We start from the raw sequence: 18581 nt of genomic DNA on the forward strand, positions 1-18581 counted from the left end.
GTCTACATGACTGTAGAAATAATAAAGCACAGTAGTCCATTTGGCTCTTCTTGTCCATGCCAATCCAAAGACACCCAGATGCCATTTCTCATCTCCTCTTCCTGCATGCAGCCCATGCCCCTACAACCAACAGCATTCAAGGTGCAGGTTCAGGTACTTTTCTAAAAGAAAAGAGTTTAGGATCACTGTTTCCACCACCATCTCAAGCAGTGAATTCCAGACACCCGTTACCCTTTGCATTTTTAAGAAAAGGTCGCACTACTCTCTACTACAGTCTATTTTTGTCATCTGCAAGTTTCCCAATTGTGCCCCCCCCCCCCAATGTTTGAGTCCAAATTATTAATGTATAAAACAAACAGGATCTGAATGCTGAGCCTTGTAGAACACCACTTGAAACAGCTTTCTATTTGTGAGGAGAGCCATCACCCATTACCCTTTGTTTTCTGTTAATAAACCAACATTCGATCCAATTCTACACATTACTCAGTTTCCCATGGGCTTTACTTTATTATCCAGTCTGCCACATGTGATCTTGTCAAATACTTTTCTGAAATCCATGTAGACAACATCCATTGTACTACCCTCATCGGTCCTCCTGGCCACTTCCTCAAAGAATTCAGTCAAATTTGTAAGTCATAACCTCCCCTTTATAAAACCATGCTGCCTGTTCCTGACTATCCCACGCCTGTCTAAGTGACAGTTAATTCCAATCTCAGGATTGATTTGAACAATTTGTCCACCACTGAAATAACACTAACTGGCCTGCAATTGTTTGGCATTTTCTTTTCATATGCTTTTTAAACAATGGAACCACATTCGCATTTCTCCATTCCTTTGGCACCCCATCCGTGTCCAGTGAAGATTGGAAAATAATCCTTGAAACATCTGCTGTTTCCTCCCTGACCTCCCTTGACATCCTAGGGAACAACCCTCTAGCCCTGGTGACTTATCAGCTTTCAAGGATTCCAAACCCCCCTAGCACTTCACCTCTCGTGTGATTATTTTGACCAAGATTTCACAATGCTACTCTTGGATTACTACACCCACATCATTCCTTTTCTTCGTGAATGCAAAAGCAAAAACTTTATTTAAAATTCTTCCCGTAAGCTCTGGATCTTCACACAAGAACCCTTCTTCATCTCTAATAGGTCCTACTTTTTCCTTAACTATAGTTTTGCTCTTTATTTCCTGATAAAAACATCTTTGGGTTTTTTAAATCTATCTTGTTAATTTTATTTTCATGCCGTCTCTTTGGTTTCCTTTTATTTTTAATTTGATCCCTGTATTTTCAATGCTCCTCTAAGCTATCTGCAATGTTGAGTTTTTTGTGACTGTCATAAGCTTCCTTTTTTCTGTTCAACCGACCCCTGTATTTTTCTCAACAGCCATGGGAGTCTAGATTTGGCAGCATCCTCCCCATTTTTGGAAGGGACACGTCTGCTTTATGCCTCAAGGATCTCACTTTTTTAAGTACCTCCCACTGGTTTACCACTGGTTCACCCTTTAACAGTCCTGTCCAATCCACCTCATCCAAATCACTTCTCAGTTTTGTAAAATTTGCATTTCCACAGTTAAAAGCTTTTACTCCTAATCTATCTTTGTCCTTTTCCATAAAATGCTAAATCTGACCAAATTGTGCTTACTGTCGATGATATGGTCATCCACTGTCACTTGACCCACTTGCCCATCTTCATTTCCCGAAACTAAGCTAGAATTGTGGCTCCTCTTGTTTTTAAAAAGAAAAAAATTCTTAATACGTGAATCTTTCACTGTCATTGTCCCTTATGTTGTTTGAAACCCAGTTGATATTAGGATCGTTAAAGCCGCCTGCTATTAGTGCCCTCTTACTGGGTGGCATGGTGGCTGTGGTTAGCACTGCTGCCTCACAGTGCCAGGGACCCAGGTTTGATTCCAGCCTTGGGTGACTGGGGTTTACATGTTTCTCCATGTCTGCATGGGTTTCTGTCAGGTTCTCTGGGTACCTCCACCACCACCCCCCCAAAAAAAAAAACCAGAGATATGCAGGTTAGATGGATTGGCCATGCTAAATTGTACGTAGTGTTTAGGAATGTGCAGGCTAGGTAGATTAGCCATGATAAAAGCAGGGTTATGGAAATGGGGTAGGGGACCAAGTCTGGTTGGGATACTGTTGGGAGGTAAGTGCAGACTTGATTGGCCCAATTTGTCTACACTTACATTCTTCTGTCTCCGTCCCACTATGGGTATTCATTTCTCTAGATTAATCTCCTTAAACTCCATTGGAGTTTTTGTTTCAATATGATCACCTCTCCATCTAAACCCAAATGATTAAAGGCCCGACCAGCTCAACTTTTTCCAAAAAGACAAACTTCTTCACATCAAATATCAGCCTTGTTAAGCCACTCAAACCACTTTCAATCCAAGTATGTCCTTTTTTTAAAATTCATTCACAGGATGATGGTGACACTGACTAGGCCAGCACTTATTGACCATCCATAACAGTCCAAAGGGCATTTAAGTATCAATCACGTTGCTGTGGGTCTAGATCAGACCAAATAAGGATGGCAGTTTCCTTCCCTTAAGGACATTAGTGAACCAGATGGGTTTTTCTGACAATCGGCAATAAATTCACAGTCATCATTAGACTCTTGGAATTTAATTCAAAAAAGGAATTAAATTCCACTATCTGCTGTGGAGGGATCAGAGATAATGTGAACTGCAGATGCTGGAGAATCAGAGATAACAAAGTGTGGAGCTGGATGAACACAGCAGGCCCAGCAGCATCTCAGGAGCAAAAAGCTGACGTTTCGGGCCCAGACCCTTCGTCTAGTTTTAGTACTCCAGGTGTGGCTCACCAATGCAGTTGTAACTTTTCCCAAATTTTATATTCATTTTTAGGATTCACCTTTGCTCCCTAGTCAGATGGACTGCATTATCTTCACCAGTTTTCTGAGTAACTTGCTAGTAATTAAACAGAACAATATCCATTTGATAGGCTTACCAGCACTTAGAATAGCCACTTCTCTTTTTTCTCTTTCCTATAATCTTGCCCTTTCACCATATTGTTTCAAATAAATTAGTGATATTTTTAGTCTTTTTTTTAAACTAGGAATTTTTTTCATCCCCCTTATTTGTGTGCTCCTGGAACCCAAGAATTCTGATGCACTTTAATTTGAGCTTGTGCAGACGGTGTACACTGTTAATGAGGCCTGAATAGACTTCATTACATTAGTGTTACTGTGCAGGGGGATACTTACGGTTGACCAGTGCAGATGTGATAATACTGAGCTGCTTATAACAGTACTGGTACCAAAATGGAAGCACCAACTTGTGGTGTACTCGGACTTATCCAGTGTATTTAACCTTGCCTTTTTCAAACCAAGACAATTGGTTCTACGTTCATTGTGTGATATTAATTTTCACTTAAGTGGAATAGCGATTACTTCCCTTGTACGTATTTCCCTGCAACCCCGATGCCATTCTGCTTCTATAAAACAATAGCTACAGTGTAGAAACAGGCTCTTTGGCCTAAACAGTCCACACTGCCTTTTGAGGATCCCTCCCAGACCCATCCCCCTAATCTACACATCCCAGGCAATTTAGCATGGCCAGTCCACCTAGCCTGCACACCTTTGGACTGTGGGAGGAAACCAGAGCACCCAGAGGAAGCCCACATAGACATGAGGAAAATGCAAACTCCACACGCAGTCGCCCGTTGGTAGAATAGAACCAGGTCCTAGGTGCTGTGAGGCAGCGGTGCTAGTCACTGAGCCACCACACCACCCTACAATTGTCCCTTGAATCCTGAAATAGCTGACTTCTACAGCCTGTAACCACCCAACTGTGTGTACAAATTTTTAAAAATGTAGTGTGAAAATTAGAGAGCATGTGTTCAGGGCTTTTTGTTGATTTCTTTGTACTTAAGTATAATTGGAGGTCTCTTCATTATCAACTGAGTGAATAATCTAGCTACCTCTTCTTCTGTTTTGTAATCCAGCTAAGTTATCTTGCTTGAGCCAATGAATGTGTTTAATTGTGTTTATAATTTTAGACTCAGGACAATATCACTGTAAGATGGGATCTGGGTCTGAACAAGAAAAGGATTGCATACTTCACTTTGCCTAAGACGGACTCTGGTAAGTGGCACCAGTTTATATTACTTAAAATTAAAAGTGTGGTTTGGTACATTGGCACAACAATGTCAGATTTGATTGAAGGTGGTGAGAAAGGAATGCAAGGTGTAGTGCTATCTACTTCAGGAGTTGGTAAGCCTCAATAGATCAAGTGACAACCTGTTAAATTGGTTATCACTAGCTGGTAAATCTATATCACAATCCAGTTGTCATTCTCTTTGAACAGAAACAAAATACCAGATTCAGTAAACGAAGTGTAGTAGATGTATTGTGGAAAGATTTTTCATTGTGTGCATAAACAGGTTTTACAGCAGACAGCTACAAAGCCTAATCTTTTGTATCCTTTTAAGAGTGACACTGCCTGACAACAAATAGCTCAACCTAAGAACAATGGAAAGGAACAAGTAGGATTTGTAGAATTAGTCACACAGTACCTCATTTTTGATTCACCCAAGAATGCATTCATTATCTGACAAAAATATTTCAGAGAGTAGGTGCCAAGCAGGGTACTGTGAGCACTGTGGACACTACACTATCGACAGTGGCTCACTTGATGTGAACTGTCGGCATGACTGTTTGCAATATGAGTAGTCATTCGCTATTACTTTCAAAGGCAAGTCCACTTTTCCCACAGTCTCCCTGGATAAAGTGAACTGATGCCAGATCTGTACCTTCAAAAGTGTTGCATTTAGTACTTCGGGAGAGAAGTAATTCTGCCCTAAAACCTACTGTTTGTCATTAAAGTTGTATCAGTTGCCCAGATGAATTTCTGATTGTGAAGTCTTTAGTGTTGAGCTTAATTTACTAATTGAGCCGTGCAGACCATAATGATGAGTTGATTAGCTCTGATTTGGAGCAGCATGTGAATAGATTATGGCCAGATTGAAAATCTATTATTGTGCTGTATACCGTGGTCGTCATTTGGCTATTCTTATTCTTGTTCTTCAGACATGCGCCTGATGCAGGGTGATGAGATCTGTCTGCGCTACAAGGGTGACCTGGCACCTCTTTGGAAAGGAATTGGCCACGTGATCAAAGTCCCGGACAGTATCCTTTGTATCTTGCTAATTAAACAAATGGCAGTTGTACAGCTGAAGAGCTTCCAGTGTTTTTATATAAATGATAAGTTTAGCTTTTGCTGTGCAAATGTTGCACTCTTAGATGTTTTCTTCTGCATGTGATGTTAGACAGAGGCCCTGTTACTTCTCATGGGCACAAAAGCTCTATGGTAGTCGAAGCAGATTCAATTTAGAAAAGGAATTTGACGTATACAAGTTCATGAATATTAAAGGCTTTGGCAGATTTGATAAAAGACAGTTTGTAGAGTTTTTAGCAGGAAATGATTAAATGACTTTCAAAGAGCCAGTACAGACGACATTGACTGAATAACCATGTTATGTATCAAAAGACTTCCTGGAGAATGGGGATGTGGAATTTTCCCCTAACTCAAAAGTCTCCTGAATAATACCATTATGACTAAAGCAGCTTTTTTTTAAATATATAATAATGCTATTTTAGGGACCTTTTTGCATAAGTAGCCTGCATTATTTCTCTCTTTTTTTGAAAAGGTCATTTGAATGCTTTAGGCTATAGAAAGGTCTTAAAAATGTACGTTCTTTACTTGCTTTGAATGTCAAGCATCAGTGCTCAACATTACCATCTGTCATGCATGAGGTGATAGGTGACATTTAGTAATTAGTATGAGTTCCTGTCCTAGTTCATTCTAACATTGGAACTGCACACTGGAAATGAACCCACACCAAGCACATTGTGTAGGTGTTTATCAGCTTTGTGAATGCTTTGGTGAATCCTTGTTCCCAAATCCTGTTAGTTTGGTGCATCTAACCTGTTCTTATATGCTAACATGGTCTCAATTTCAGTTAGTAACTCAACAACTCTGATCTTTAAAATCCCATAGCTCATAGGTTTAGTTTCATACGGCTGTCCCTCTGAAGGGTTGGAAATAGTCCTTTTTCTCTCCATTTTATCAAAGATTTTGCCTGATACATGTCGAGACTGACACAAAAATATCACATTTCAGGAGAACTTATTCCTTAGTCACCCTGCCTTTTCTAAATATAAAATACAAGCTTGAAGTGGTAACTTCCCTTGTGCATGCACCATGACAAGGCACTGACTGGTCAGAGTTCACTTAATAAGCACCCTGTTCTCGTGATATAAAATTTGTTCTTTTGGTATTCTTGCATCTGTCCTGATGAGTATAAGATGAATAGATTTGGCAACATGCCTCTGTTTCAAACCATAATTGACTGACATTGCTTGTCATCTGCTTTTTCGCCCAGTCCATCATTTCGTCAGTATTCTCCTTCAGTTTCCTTTGATCAGTTTTAAAAATTCAGTAGAACATTATTTTGGTATTGATTGCAAATTGGCCCACTCCTAGCCCTGTGTCAGAATCTCAGATGTAAACAGAGCACTAAAGTAGCCCCAGAACAGAATTCTTAGGGGACCAAGGCCCACTCTTGATAACCTTGAGGACTGTGCCTCACCTTACTCTTTCCTCCTTTCTAACCTATTCTTTTTCCTTCACTCATGGTACTTAGGTGCCGTAGGCTGGCCAGCATTAATTGCGCTTCCCAGTTGCCTTTGGGAAGGAGATGGTGAGCTTCTTCCTTGAACCGCCACAATCCACATGCTGTCATTTGACCCATAATACCCCTAAGGAGGGAAGTCCAGGATTTTAATCCAGTGACCATGTAAGAACAACAATGTTTCCAGGCCAAGATGAATGGCTTGGCAGGGAACTTGCAGTTGGCAATGCTCCCATTTATCTGCCATTGTCCTTTGAGATGGTTGTAGGCTTGGAAAGTCTTCTGAGGATCCTTGGTGATTTTCTGCATTGTGCCTTAAATATAGCACACACTGCTGCCGCTGCTACTGAGTGGTCAGTAGTGGAGGGTTTTTTAGTGTTTTGTTGATGTAGTGCCAGTCAAGCAGACTGCTTTGCCCTGGATGGTCTAGAAGTTCCTGAGTGGTGTTGGGGTTGCACCTATCCGGGCAGGCAGGAAGTATTCCATAACGCTCCTGACTTGTGCCTTGTTATTGGAGGAGAGGTTTCGGAAGTCAGTTGAGTTAATTAGCCTAGTGTTCCTAGTCTCTAATCTCCTCTTGTAGCTACTGTAGTAATATGGTGAGTCCAGTTGAATTGATAGGTCAATGATAGCCCCAAGGGTGTTTTTATTGAGGGGGTTGGGGAGGAGGTATTCAATGATAGTAACACCACAGAGTGGTGGGGAGTTTTGAGAACCAGATGGATCCAACACACCACGCTTCTACGGACTACCAAAAATTCACAAACCAGAAGCCCCCCTCAGGCCCATAGTGTCGCTACCTAGAACACCAACCTACAGATTAGCCAAGGAACTACACCAAAGACTAAAACAACTAGTAGAAGACTCCCACCACTCCAATCGCTCCACCCAAGAATTCCTGAACGCCATCAAAGACACCAAGATAGAAGAGGATGAAATAATGGTCTCCTTTGACATAACAGCCCTGTTCAGATCCATCAACATCAACCTGGCCAAAGAAACACTGACTACACTATTAGAAGAACCGAAGACACATACACCAGACACCACCAACCTCATCAGCAAGGACAACATCATCAAGCTAGTGGGCCCATGCCTCACCACCCACTTCACTTTCAATAACAAAACCTACAGACAAACCAACAGTACACCCATGGGATCTCCGATATCAGGGTTCTTAGCAGAGGCAGTAATGCAGAGACTCGAACAAACAGCTCTGCCAATCATCCAACCCAAACTTTTGGTCCGCTATGTGGATGACACCTTTGTCATCACTAAACAAAACAAATTAGAGGAAACCTTCAAGACCATCAATAATACCCTTTACTGGCATAACATTCTCAAAAGAGGAGGAAAACAACAGCAAACTGCCATTCCTAGATGTCACAGTAGAGCGAACAGTCAATGGGGAACTTCAAACCAGCGTCTACAGGAAAACAACACATACGGACCAAATACTGAACTACAGGAGCAACCATCCCAACACCCACAAACAAAGCTGCATTAGAACATTATTCCAATGAGCCACCACACACTGCAGCACAGAGGAACTACGCAGCACAGAGGAAAATCACCTATACAGCGTATTCAAAAAGAACGGGTACCCTATGAACACAGACCGTCAATTCCTCAGCAATAAACCCAAACAAACAGACAAAACGGGCCCAGAAACCGTAACCACTCTCCCCTACATCAAAGACATTTCCGAAATGACTGCCAGACTACTCGGACCCCTTGGCTTCAGGGTAGCCCACAAACACACCAACACACTAAAACAGCAGCTAATGAACTTAAAAGACCCTATACAGACAACAAATAAAACGAACGTCATTTACAAAATACCTTGCAAGAACTGTGACAAACACTACATTGGACAAACTGGCAGAAAGCTAGCCACCAGGATACATGAACATCAACTAGCCACAAAACGACATGACCCACTATCACTCGTATCCTTACATACAGATGAGGAAGGACACCACTTTGATTGGGACAACACATCCATCCTAGGATAAGCCAAACAGAGACATGCACGAGAATTCCTAGAAGCATGGCATTCCAACTGGAACTCCATCAACAAACACATTGATTTGGAGCCAATCTACCATCCCCTGAGAAAAAGAACAGGAAATGACATCACCAACGCAGGAAATGACATCACCAACCCAAGGAAACCTAACCAGATAAATAGAAAGCGGGACATAACACCAGCGCTTCGTCGGAGGCTCGCTGATGATGTTACCTAGAATGGTGACGAAACGTCTGAAAACGAACCTTCCAACTCAGCGAGCAAACTCACATCCAGAACCACAGAGTGGTAGTTGGTTGGTTGGTTTGTTTGTTACTGGAGATGGTCATTGTCTGGCAGTTGTATTGAGAATGTTACTTGCCACTTGTCAACCCAAGCTTGTATATTGTCCAGGTCTTCTTGTATTTGAAAGTGATATTTCAATATCTGAGGAGTCACGAATGGTGACTAACATTATGCAATCATCAATGAGCATCCCTACTTCTGGTCTTATGAAGGGAAGATTGAAGCAACTGAAGGTGGTTGGGCCTAGGACGCAACTCAAGAAATCCTGCAAAGATGTCCTGGAGCTGAGATGACTGACCTTCACCAACTTTATTGGGCAGCACAGTGGCTCAGTGGTTAGCACTGCTACCTCACAAAACCAGGAACCCGCTTTCAGTCCCACCCTCGGGCGACTGTGAAGTTTGCACATTCTCTGTTAGTCCAAAGATGTGCAGGCTAGGTGGATTGGCCATGCCAAATTGCCGAGTGTTCGGAGATGTGTCGACTAGGTGGCTTATAGGGGGAATGGGCCTGGGTACAATGCTCAGTCAGTGTAGACTTGTTGGGTCGAAGGGCCTGTTTCCACATGGTAGGGATTCTATGATCTATGATTCTGTAATTTGCGAACCACAGTACTCTTCCTATGTGCCACGTGTAACTCCAACAAATGAAGAGTTTAGCCCCAGGGCTCCCCAGTTTTGCTAGGACTTGTTTATTCCACACTCAGTCAAATGCAGCCTCGATGTCAAGGGCTGTCACTCCCACCTCACTTCTAGAATTAAACTCTTGTCCATGTTTGAACCAAGGCTGTAAGAGGTTAGCAGTTGTATCCTTGGTGGAACTCGAACTTTTTTTATAGAACATTACAGCACAGTACAGGCCCTTTGGCCCTCGATGTTGTGCCGACCTGTCATACCGATCTCAAGCCCATCTAACCTATACTATTCCATGTATGCCCATATGCTTGTCCAATGATAACTTAAATGTACCCAAAGTTGGCGGATCTACTACCGTTGCAGGCAAAGCGTTCCATTCCGTTACTACTCTCTGAGTAAAGAAACTACCTCTGGCATCTGTCCTATATCTTTCACCCCTCAATTTAAAGCTATGCCCCCTCGTGCTCACCGTCACCATCCTAGGAAAAAGGCTGTCCCTATCCACCCTATCTCACCCGCTGATTATTTTATGTGTTTCAATTAAGTCACCTCTCAACCTTCTTCTCTCTAACGAAAACAGCCTCAAGTCCCTCAGCCTTTCCTCGTAAGACCTTCCCTCCATACCAGGCAACATCCTAGTAAATCTCCTCTACACCCTTTCCAAAGCTTCCACATCCTCCTTATAATGCGGTGACCAGAACTGTACGCAATACTCCAAGTTCGGCTGCACCAGAGTTTTGTACAGCTGCAGCATAACCTCTTGGTTCCGGGACTCGATCCCTCTATTAATAAAAGCTAAAACACTGTATGCCTTCTTAACAGCCCTGTCAACCTGGGTGGCAACTTTCAAGGATCTGTGTACATGGACACCGAACTGGGCATCATTTGAGCAGGTGCTGTTTGATAGCATTGTCGATTGCACCTTCCATCATTTTACTGATGATAGAGTAGACTGGGGCTCCAGTTGGCCAGGTTAGATTTGCCCTGCTTTTTTTGTACAAGAGATAGTTGAGCAATTTTCCACATTGTTGGGTAGGTGCCTGGGTTGCAACTGCGCTTGATGTGGAGAGTGGTAAGATCTGAAACATAAGTCTTCGGTACTCCTGAAATGTTATCAGAAACCATGACCGTTGCAGTATTCAGCATCTCCAACCATTTCTTAATACCACATTGAGTGAGTCGAACTGGCTGAGGGTGTATCTGTAATGCTGGGGGTTACTGGAGGAGACAGTTGGATCATCCACTTGGCACTTCTAGTTGAAGATTGCTATGAATTATTCAGTCTTACCTTTTTGCATTGATGTACTGGGCTCTTGCATCGTTGAGGATTGGGATATTTGTGGACCCTGCTCCTCCAGCGAGTTGTTCAATTGTTCACCACCATTTACGACTGGATGTGGCAGGAATGCAGAGCTTAGATCTGTTTGTTGTTGGATCATCTAACTGTCTACCACATGCTGTTTATGCAGTTTGTCTGGAGTGAATGTTGAGGACTTTCTCAGGGCGACTTCCTCCCTGTGTATACCACTGTGTTGCCTAAATCTGCCCTGCCAGCGGGGCAGGACATAACCAGGAATGGTGCTGATGGTGTCTAAGTTTTTAGCCTATTCTTCTAAATAATTCCTTTGTTCTTTCCCCTTAAGCTTGCAATATTTTTCCTTGTCTCAAGTAGTTACTCAATTTTCACTTGAAAGACATAATTGAATCTGCTTCCACTGCCCTTCAAGGCTGCACTGCCCAAATTGTAACACTGGTGGTGGAAATTTCCTCCATGGTTTATGTTGCCACTTTTCTTAAATCTGTGCCGCTTGACTACAGACCTTCGTACCAATAATAACACCACCTTGTTTTTAATTTCCCAACACCTTTTGTATTTATGGTACATATTAGGTCGCTCCTTAACTTTCTTTGCTCCACATTAGCAATCTCAATTTTCCAGTCTCTCAACATAACATTATTTACCAAAGGTAATGCTCTCCCTTTTAAAATCAGATGTTTGGTCACCTTCCAGTCCTTTGGCATACGCTGATTCTTAGCACCTTGAGGTATCATTTTCCGGGCCTTCGTTGTCTCTTCTCCCTATTGCTGTCCTCGTACAGAATCAAAATTGCTGCTTTTTCCTTGGGGAAATATGACTGCATTTGTCCTCATTTAGTTTTACTGACTTCTCTAGTCCATTGATCAATATATTCCATGTTGCATTTAAACAGTTTATAGCATAGCTTCTTAATTTATTTTGCCATCATTGTGTCAGATTGAAGAACAGGCCTGACTATCCTTTAGATAACAAAGTGTGGAGCTGGATGAACACAGCAGGCCAAGCAGCATCTCGGGAGCACAAAAGCTGATGTTTCGGGCCTAGACCCTTCATCAGAGAGGGTCTAGGCCTGAAACGTCAGCTTTTGTGCTCCTGAGATGCTGCTTGGCCTGCTGTGTTCATCCAGCTCCACACTTTGTTATCTTGGATTCTCCAGCATCTGCAGTTCCCATTATCACTGACTATCTTTTAGAACGGGTTTGAGGGATGCAGAGATGAGAGATGACCCTCCTTTCTAAATATACTTAAATTTACAAGTCGTTCTTAAACTTAACACAAGACAAGCTTGAAAATGCAGCTTGAGTGCAGCTAGTTCTCTGTGCTGCTGTGACAGTTTTAGGTGCAGTATATATTTGTTTAAGGCATGATTTAGATACCTCTCGAGTGTTTGAGGTCACCTGTAGTTTGTGTATACAATTGTAGAGCCTGACTCAGTCAGGCTAAGCGTTGTGTCTCTAACTGACCTGTGTAGATTATGGGGATGAGATCGCTATTGAACTACGCAGCAGTGTTGGAGCTCCAGTTGAAGTAACTCACAACTTCCAGGTGGATTTTGTCTGGAAATCAACTTCATTTGACAGGTAAGCTACTAATTTGTCCAACTTTTCCCTTTTTAATTTGTAGCTTTATCAGCCTTTTATTTTCTGTCTAAATAATGTTGGTAGTGTTGACAGTGCCAGGTCCCATCCTTTTTTAGAAAGAAAAGTTCCCAATTGGGAAATCCAGGTTGGTACATATTGATCAATCCACTAATTCCATTTCACGTTCCCAGCAATCCAGGACATTGTAATGTTAGTTGATACAATAATTTCTCCGCATGGGGCTTGTTTCTAGAAAGGGATTTAGCTGTTTGTAACATACGTCAAAATTAAATGTTGCAGGGGACGGTCTTCACCTGAACCAATCTGGAATCAGTGTTTTAGCTAAAAGGATAAATAGGGTGGTCAGTAGGATTTTAAACCTCTGAGTCGGAGGGGGAAAGTGAAAGAGACGGAGTATGGAGTTAAATGGAAAGATAAGCAACAGGATAGCATGTGTACAGGTGGGTTTAAGCTCGAGGCAGACTAGGAATACAGCAAAAAGGAAGGATAGCTTAAGACATCTTAGGATTTCCAATCTCTCTCATAATGATAAGAAAGTCAGCATTAAGGCATTTTATCTAAATGCTCGTATTCGCAACAAAGTAGATGAACTAACAGCACAAATCCTCTTGAATGATTATGATGTGGTAGGCATCACAGACATGGTTGCAGGGAGTTCAGGACTGGCAGTTAAACATCCAAGGATTCACAACATATCGAAAAGACAGGGAGGTGGGCAGAGGGGGCAGGGTTGCCTTGTTAGTTAAGAATGAAATTAAATCTATGGCACTGAATGACATAGGGTCAGAAGATGTGGAGTCTGTGTGGGTGGAGTTGAGGAACCACAAAGGCAAAAAAACCATAATGGGAGTTACGTACAAACCTCTTAACAGTGATCAGGAGCAGGGGCGCAAGATGCACCGAGAAATAGATAGGGCATGTCAGAAAGGCAAGGTCACGGTGATCATGGGGGACTTCAATATGCAAGTGGATTGGGTGAATAATGTTGCTGGCGGATCCAAAGAAAGAGAATTCATGGAATGTTTGCAGGATGGCTTTTTGGAACAGCTTGTGATGGAGCCCACAAGGGAGCAGGCTATTCTGGACTTTGTGCTATGTAATGAGCCAGACTTTATAAAAGACCTCAAAGTAAGGGAACACTTAGGAGGCAGTGATCATAATATGGTAGCGTTCAGTCTGCAGTTTGAAAGAGAGAAGGCAAAATCGGATGTAATGGTGTTACAGTTAAATAAAGGTAATTACAGGGGCGTGAGAGAGGAATTGACGAAAATTGACTGGAAGCAGAGCCCAGCGGGGATGACAATAGAGCAACAATGGCAGGAGTTTCTGGGTGTAATTGAGGACACAGTACAGAGGTTCATCCCAAAGAAAAGAAAGATTATCCGGGGTGGGATTAGACAGCCATGGCTGACAAAGGAAGTCAGGAAATATATCAAAGAAAAAGAGAGAGCCTATAAAGTGGCCAAGAGCACTGGGAAATCAGAAGATTGGGAAGCCTACAAAAACAAACAGAGGATAACAAAAAGAGCAATAAGGAAGGAGAGGATCAAATATGAAGGTAGACTAGCTAGTAATATTAGAAATGACAGTAAAAGCTTCTTTCAATATAAACAAACGAGAGGAAAAAGTAGATATTGGGCCACTCCAAATTGATGCTGGAAGGCTAGTGATGGGAGATAAGGAAGTAGCTGAAGAACTGAATAAGTACTTTTGTGTCAGTCTTCACAGTGGAAGACATGAGTAGTATGCCAACAATTAGGGAGAGTCAGGGGGCAGAGTTGAGTATGGTAGGCATTACAAAAGAGCAAGTGCTAGAAAAGCTAAAAGGTCTAAAAATTGATAAATCTCCTGGCCCCGACGGGCTATATCCTAGAGTTCTGAGGGAAGTGGCTGAGGAAATAGAGGCTTTGGTTGTGATCTTTCAAAAGTCACGAGTCAGGGAAAGTCCCAGATGATTGGAAAGTTGCTGTTGTAACCCACTTGTTTAAGAAAGGATCAAGACAAAAGATGGAAAATTATAGGCCGATTAGCCTAACCTTGGTAGTTGGTAAAAATCTTGAATCCATTGTCAAGGATGAGATTTCTAAATTCCTGGAAGTGCAGGGTCAGATTAGAACAAGTCAGCATGGATTTAGTCAGGGGAGGTCATGCCTGACAAACCTGTTAGAATTCTTTGAAGAGGTAACAAGTAGGTTAGACCAGGGAAACCCAGTAGATGTTATCTATCTCGACTTACAAAAGGCCTTTGATACGGTGCCTCACGGGAGGCTGCTGAGCAAAGTGAGGGCCCATGGTGTTCGAGGTGAGATACTGGCTTGGATTGAGGATTGGCTGTCTGACAGAAGGCAGAGAGTTGGGATAAAAGGCTCTTTTTCGGAATGGCAACTGGTGACGAGTGGTGTCCCGCAGGATTCAGTGTTGGGGCCGCAGCTGTTCACCTTGTATATTAATGATCTGGATGAAGGGACCGGGGGCATTCTGGCGAAGTTTGCCTTTGATACAAAGATAGGTGGACAGGTAGGTAGTACTGAGGAGGTGGGGAAGGTGCAGAAAGATTTAGACAGTTTAGGAGAGTGGTCTAGGAAATGGCTGATGAAATTCAATGTGAGTAAATGTGAGGTTTTGCACTTTGGAAGAAACAATACAGGCATGGACTATTTTCTAAATGGTGAGAAAATTCGCAAAGCAGAAGTACAAAGGGATCTGGGAGTGTTGGTCCAGGATTGTCTGAAGGTTAACTTGCAGGTATAGTCCGTGATTAAGAAAACGAGTGTAATGTTGTCGTTTATCTCAAGAGGGTTGGAATATAAAAGCAGCCATGTGCTTCTGAGGCTTTATAAAGCTCTAGTTAGGCCCCATTTAGAATACTGTATCCAATTTTGGGCCCCACACCTCAGGAAGGACATACTGGCCCTGGAGCGTGTCCAGCGGAGATTCACACGGGTGATCCCTGGAATGATAGGTTTAACATATGAACGGCTAAGGATCCTGGGATTGTATTCATTAGAGTTTAGAAGGTTGAGGGGAGATGTGATAGAAACTTACAACATAATGTATGGCTTAGAAGGGGTGGACACTGGGAAGTTGTTTCCGTTAGGCAGGGAGAATAGGACCCGTGGGCACAGCCTTAAAATTAGAGGGGGTAAATTTAAAACTGAAATGAGACAACATTTCTTCAGCCAGAGAGTGGTGGGCTTGTGGGATTCATTGCCACGGAGTGCAGTGGAGGCCGGGACGTTGGATGCCTTCAAGGCAGAGATCGACAAATTCTTGATCTCTGAAGGAATCAAGGGCTATGGGGAGAGTGCAGGGAAGTGGAGTTGAAATGCCCATCAGCCATGATTTAAATGGCAGAGTGGACTTGATGGGCCGAATGGCCTTACTTCCACCTCTATGTCTTATGGTCTTATCGTCTTATTCTGCAGCATAAGACGAGGCTATTTTACCTATCCAGCTTGTTTGTGAGCTACAAATTGATCTAACTTTTTGTAGGCCTGCAAATTTCCTATTTTTTTTTTTAAGTACTCCAGTGTCCTAATTTTCAAAAGAAGTACAAATAGGAGTGATTCTCAAGAATTCAGGTGCTAATGATTGCAGAAATTGAACGTAATGTCAGTGCTTCTGATATTTTGTGAAAAATGTCTCTAGTTGCACAAATGTAACATTTTGAGTGTATGATAAATTTGAAACTGCTAGCAAAAGTGAACAGAAGTAGAACAATCCAGGGATTAAGCAGTAGTTATGCTCCATGGCATGGCTTAACTGAAATACATGCTGGATCCACACATGGTATCAGAATCTGTAAGCTCAGCTGCGATTTAGAACATAGAACAGTACAGCACAGAACAGGCCCTTCAGCCCACAATGTTGTGCCGACCATTGATCCTCATGTATGCACCCTCAAATTTCTGTGACCATATGCATGTCCAGCAGTCTCTTAAATGACCCCAATGACCTTGCTTCCACAACTGCTGGCAACGCATTCCATGCTCCCTCAACTCTCTGTGTAAAGAACCCGCCTCTGACATCCCCTCTATACTTTCCTCCAACCAGCTTAAAACTATGACCCCTCGTGTTAGCCTTTTCTGCCCTGGGAAATAGCCTCTGGCTATCAACTCTATCTATGCCTCTCATTATCTTGTATACCTCAATTAGGACCCCTCTCCTCCTCCTTTTCTCCAATGAAAAGAGACCGAGCTCAGTCAACCTCTCTTCATAAGATAAGCCCTCCAGTCCAGGCAGCATCCTGGTAAACCTCCTCTGAACCGTCTCCAAAGCATCCACATATTTCCTATAATAGAGCGACCAGAACTGGACGCAGTATTCCAAGTGCGGTCCAACCAAAGTTTTATAGAGCTGCAACAAGATCCTACAACTCTCAAACTCAATCCCCCTGTTAATGAAAGCCAAAACACCGTATGCTTTCTTAACAACCCTGTCCACTTGGGTGGCCATTTTAAGGGATCTATGTATCTGCACACCAAGATCCCTCTGTTCCTCCACACTGCCCAGAATCCTATCCTTAATCCTGTACTCAGCTTTCAAATTCGACCTTCCAAAATGCATCACCTCACATTTATCCAGGTTGAACTCCATCTGCCACCTCTCAGCCCATCTCTGCATCCTGTCAATGTCCCGCTGCAGCCTACAACAGCCCTCTATACTGTCAACGACACCTCCAACCTTTGTGTCGTCTGCAAACTTGCTGACCCATCCTTCAATTCTCTCATCCAAGTCGTTAATAAAAATTACAAACAGTAGAGGCCCAAGGACAGAGCCCTGTGGAACTCCACTCACCACTGACTTCCAGGCAGAATATTTTCCTTCTACGACCACTCGCTGTCTTCTGTTGGCCAGCCAATTCTGTATCCAGACAGCTAAGCTCCCCTGTATCCCATTCCTCCTGACCTTCTGAATGAGCCTACCATGGGGAACTTTATCAAATGCCTTGCTTTTTGAACTCCTTGTTTGGGGTTTATTCCAGTCGCAGGAAAATGTATACATAATAACCCCTAAGATTTTCCAACTTACCAGAATTTAAACAATATCTGTTAGCCATCCTGATCTTTTCCATTGTCTGTGAAAAATATCCTCCCTTTCAGATGCTTACCATCATTTTTGCCTTTCTGTGACCTGAGCAATTCGTCTGTGGTAGAAATGGAATTTCACTAGAATGCCTTCTCCTCTTGCCTCCTTCCAACAACAAATTGCATTCAAAAATATTTACTGTTGTTGAAGAACTGTTAGTGAAGAAATTTTGAAATGTATTGAAAATGAAGATTGTTCAAAGATGTTAGGCACTGACGAGCATTGTGGTGGCCATTCATCTTTTACTTTTGGAAAAACAGACCTTTTATTTTCAGGCAAAATTAACGATTTGAAGTTTTGCAGAAGTGGCATGTGTAGAAAAGTCAAATGCACCAAGAACCTAGGCAATGACACTTCTTTCTCAGAACAGTTCTGTATCACTTTGACATGATCTCCGAAGCATTGTGTGGTGTTTCCACAGGATCTGCAATGATTTGCTTGTGAACCAAGAACCTCCCCTGATTGTTGCTCCACTGTAGAACTCTTGCGTCTGAATCAGGCAGATTCTGTAGGCATTTTAGATATAGAGCATTTTTGCTCTTAGAAATGGCATGAATTTCTTTTGTCCATTTGGGTTATAGAGTCCTATGGCACAAACAGAACATTTGGTCTGACTCATCCGTGCTGACCAGATACCCTAATGCCAGCATTTGGCCCATACCCTTCTAAACCCTTTGTATTCATGTACTCATCCAGACGCCTTTTTAAACGTTGAAATTCTACCAGCCTCCTCCACTTCCTCTGGCAGTTCATTCCATGTACGCACTGCCCTCTGCATGAAAAAGTTGCCCCCTAGGTCCCTTTTAAATGCTGCATAGCTCACTGTAAACCTATGCTGTCCAGTTTTAGATTCCCCTACCCTGGGGGAAAGGCCTTGGCTTTTCACCTATCCATGCTCCTCGTGATTTTAAAGCTTCTATAAGGCCATTCCTTGGCCTCTGCTCCAGGAAAAGTAGCCCCA

General features: G+C 42.6%; 1 protein-coding gene across 4 annotated transcripts in view; it reads left to right on the forward strand.

The window, feature by feature from the left end:
* The window catches only part of upf1 (UPF1 RNA helicase and ATPase), a 93940-nt gene that overhangs the window by 46540 nt on the left and 28819 nt on the right, over positions 1-18581 (forward strand). For 2 of the 4 annotated variants that reach the window (XM_059638602.1, XM_059638603.1), the window contains exons 7-9: positions 4031-4115; positions 5061-5168; positions 12403-12511. In XM_059638602.1, coding sequence (XP_059494585.1) covers positions 4031-4115; positions 5061-5168; positions 12403-12511 — 302 coding nt within the window. The remainder of the gene's footprint in view (positions 1-4030; positions 4116-5060; positions 5169-12402; positions 12512-18581) is intronic. The other 2 variants (XM_059638604.1, XM_059638605.1) reach the window with 1 other exon arrangement.

This window comes from Stegostoma tigrinum, chromosome 30 (assembly GCF_030684315.1).
Source record: "Stegostoma tigrinum isolate sSteTig4 chromosome 30, sSteTig4.hap1, whole genome shotgun sequence".
Taxonomy (NCBI): domain Eukaryota; kingdom Metazoa; phylum Chordata; class Chondrichthyes; order Orectolobiformes; family Stegostomatidae; genus Stegostoma; species Stegostoma tigrinum.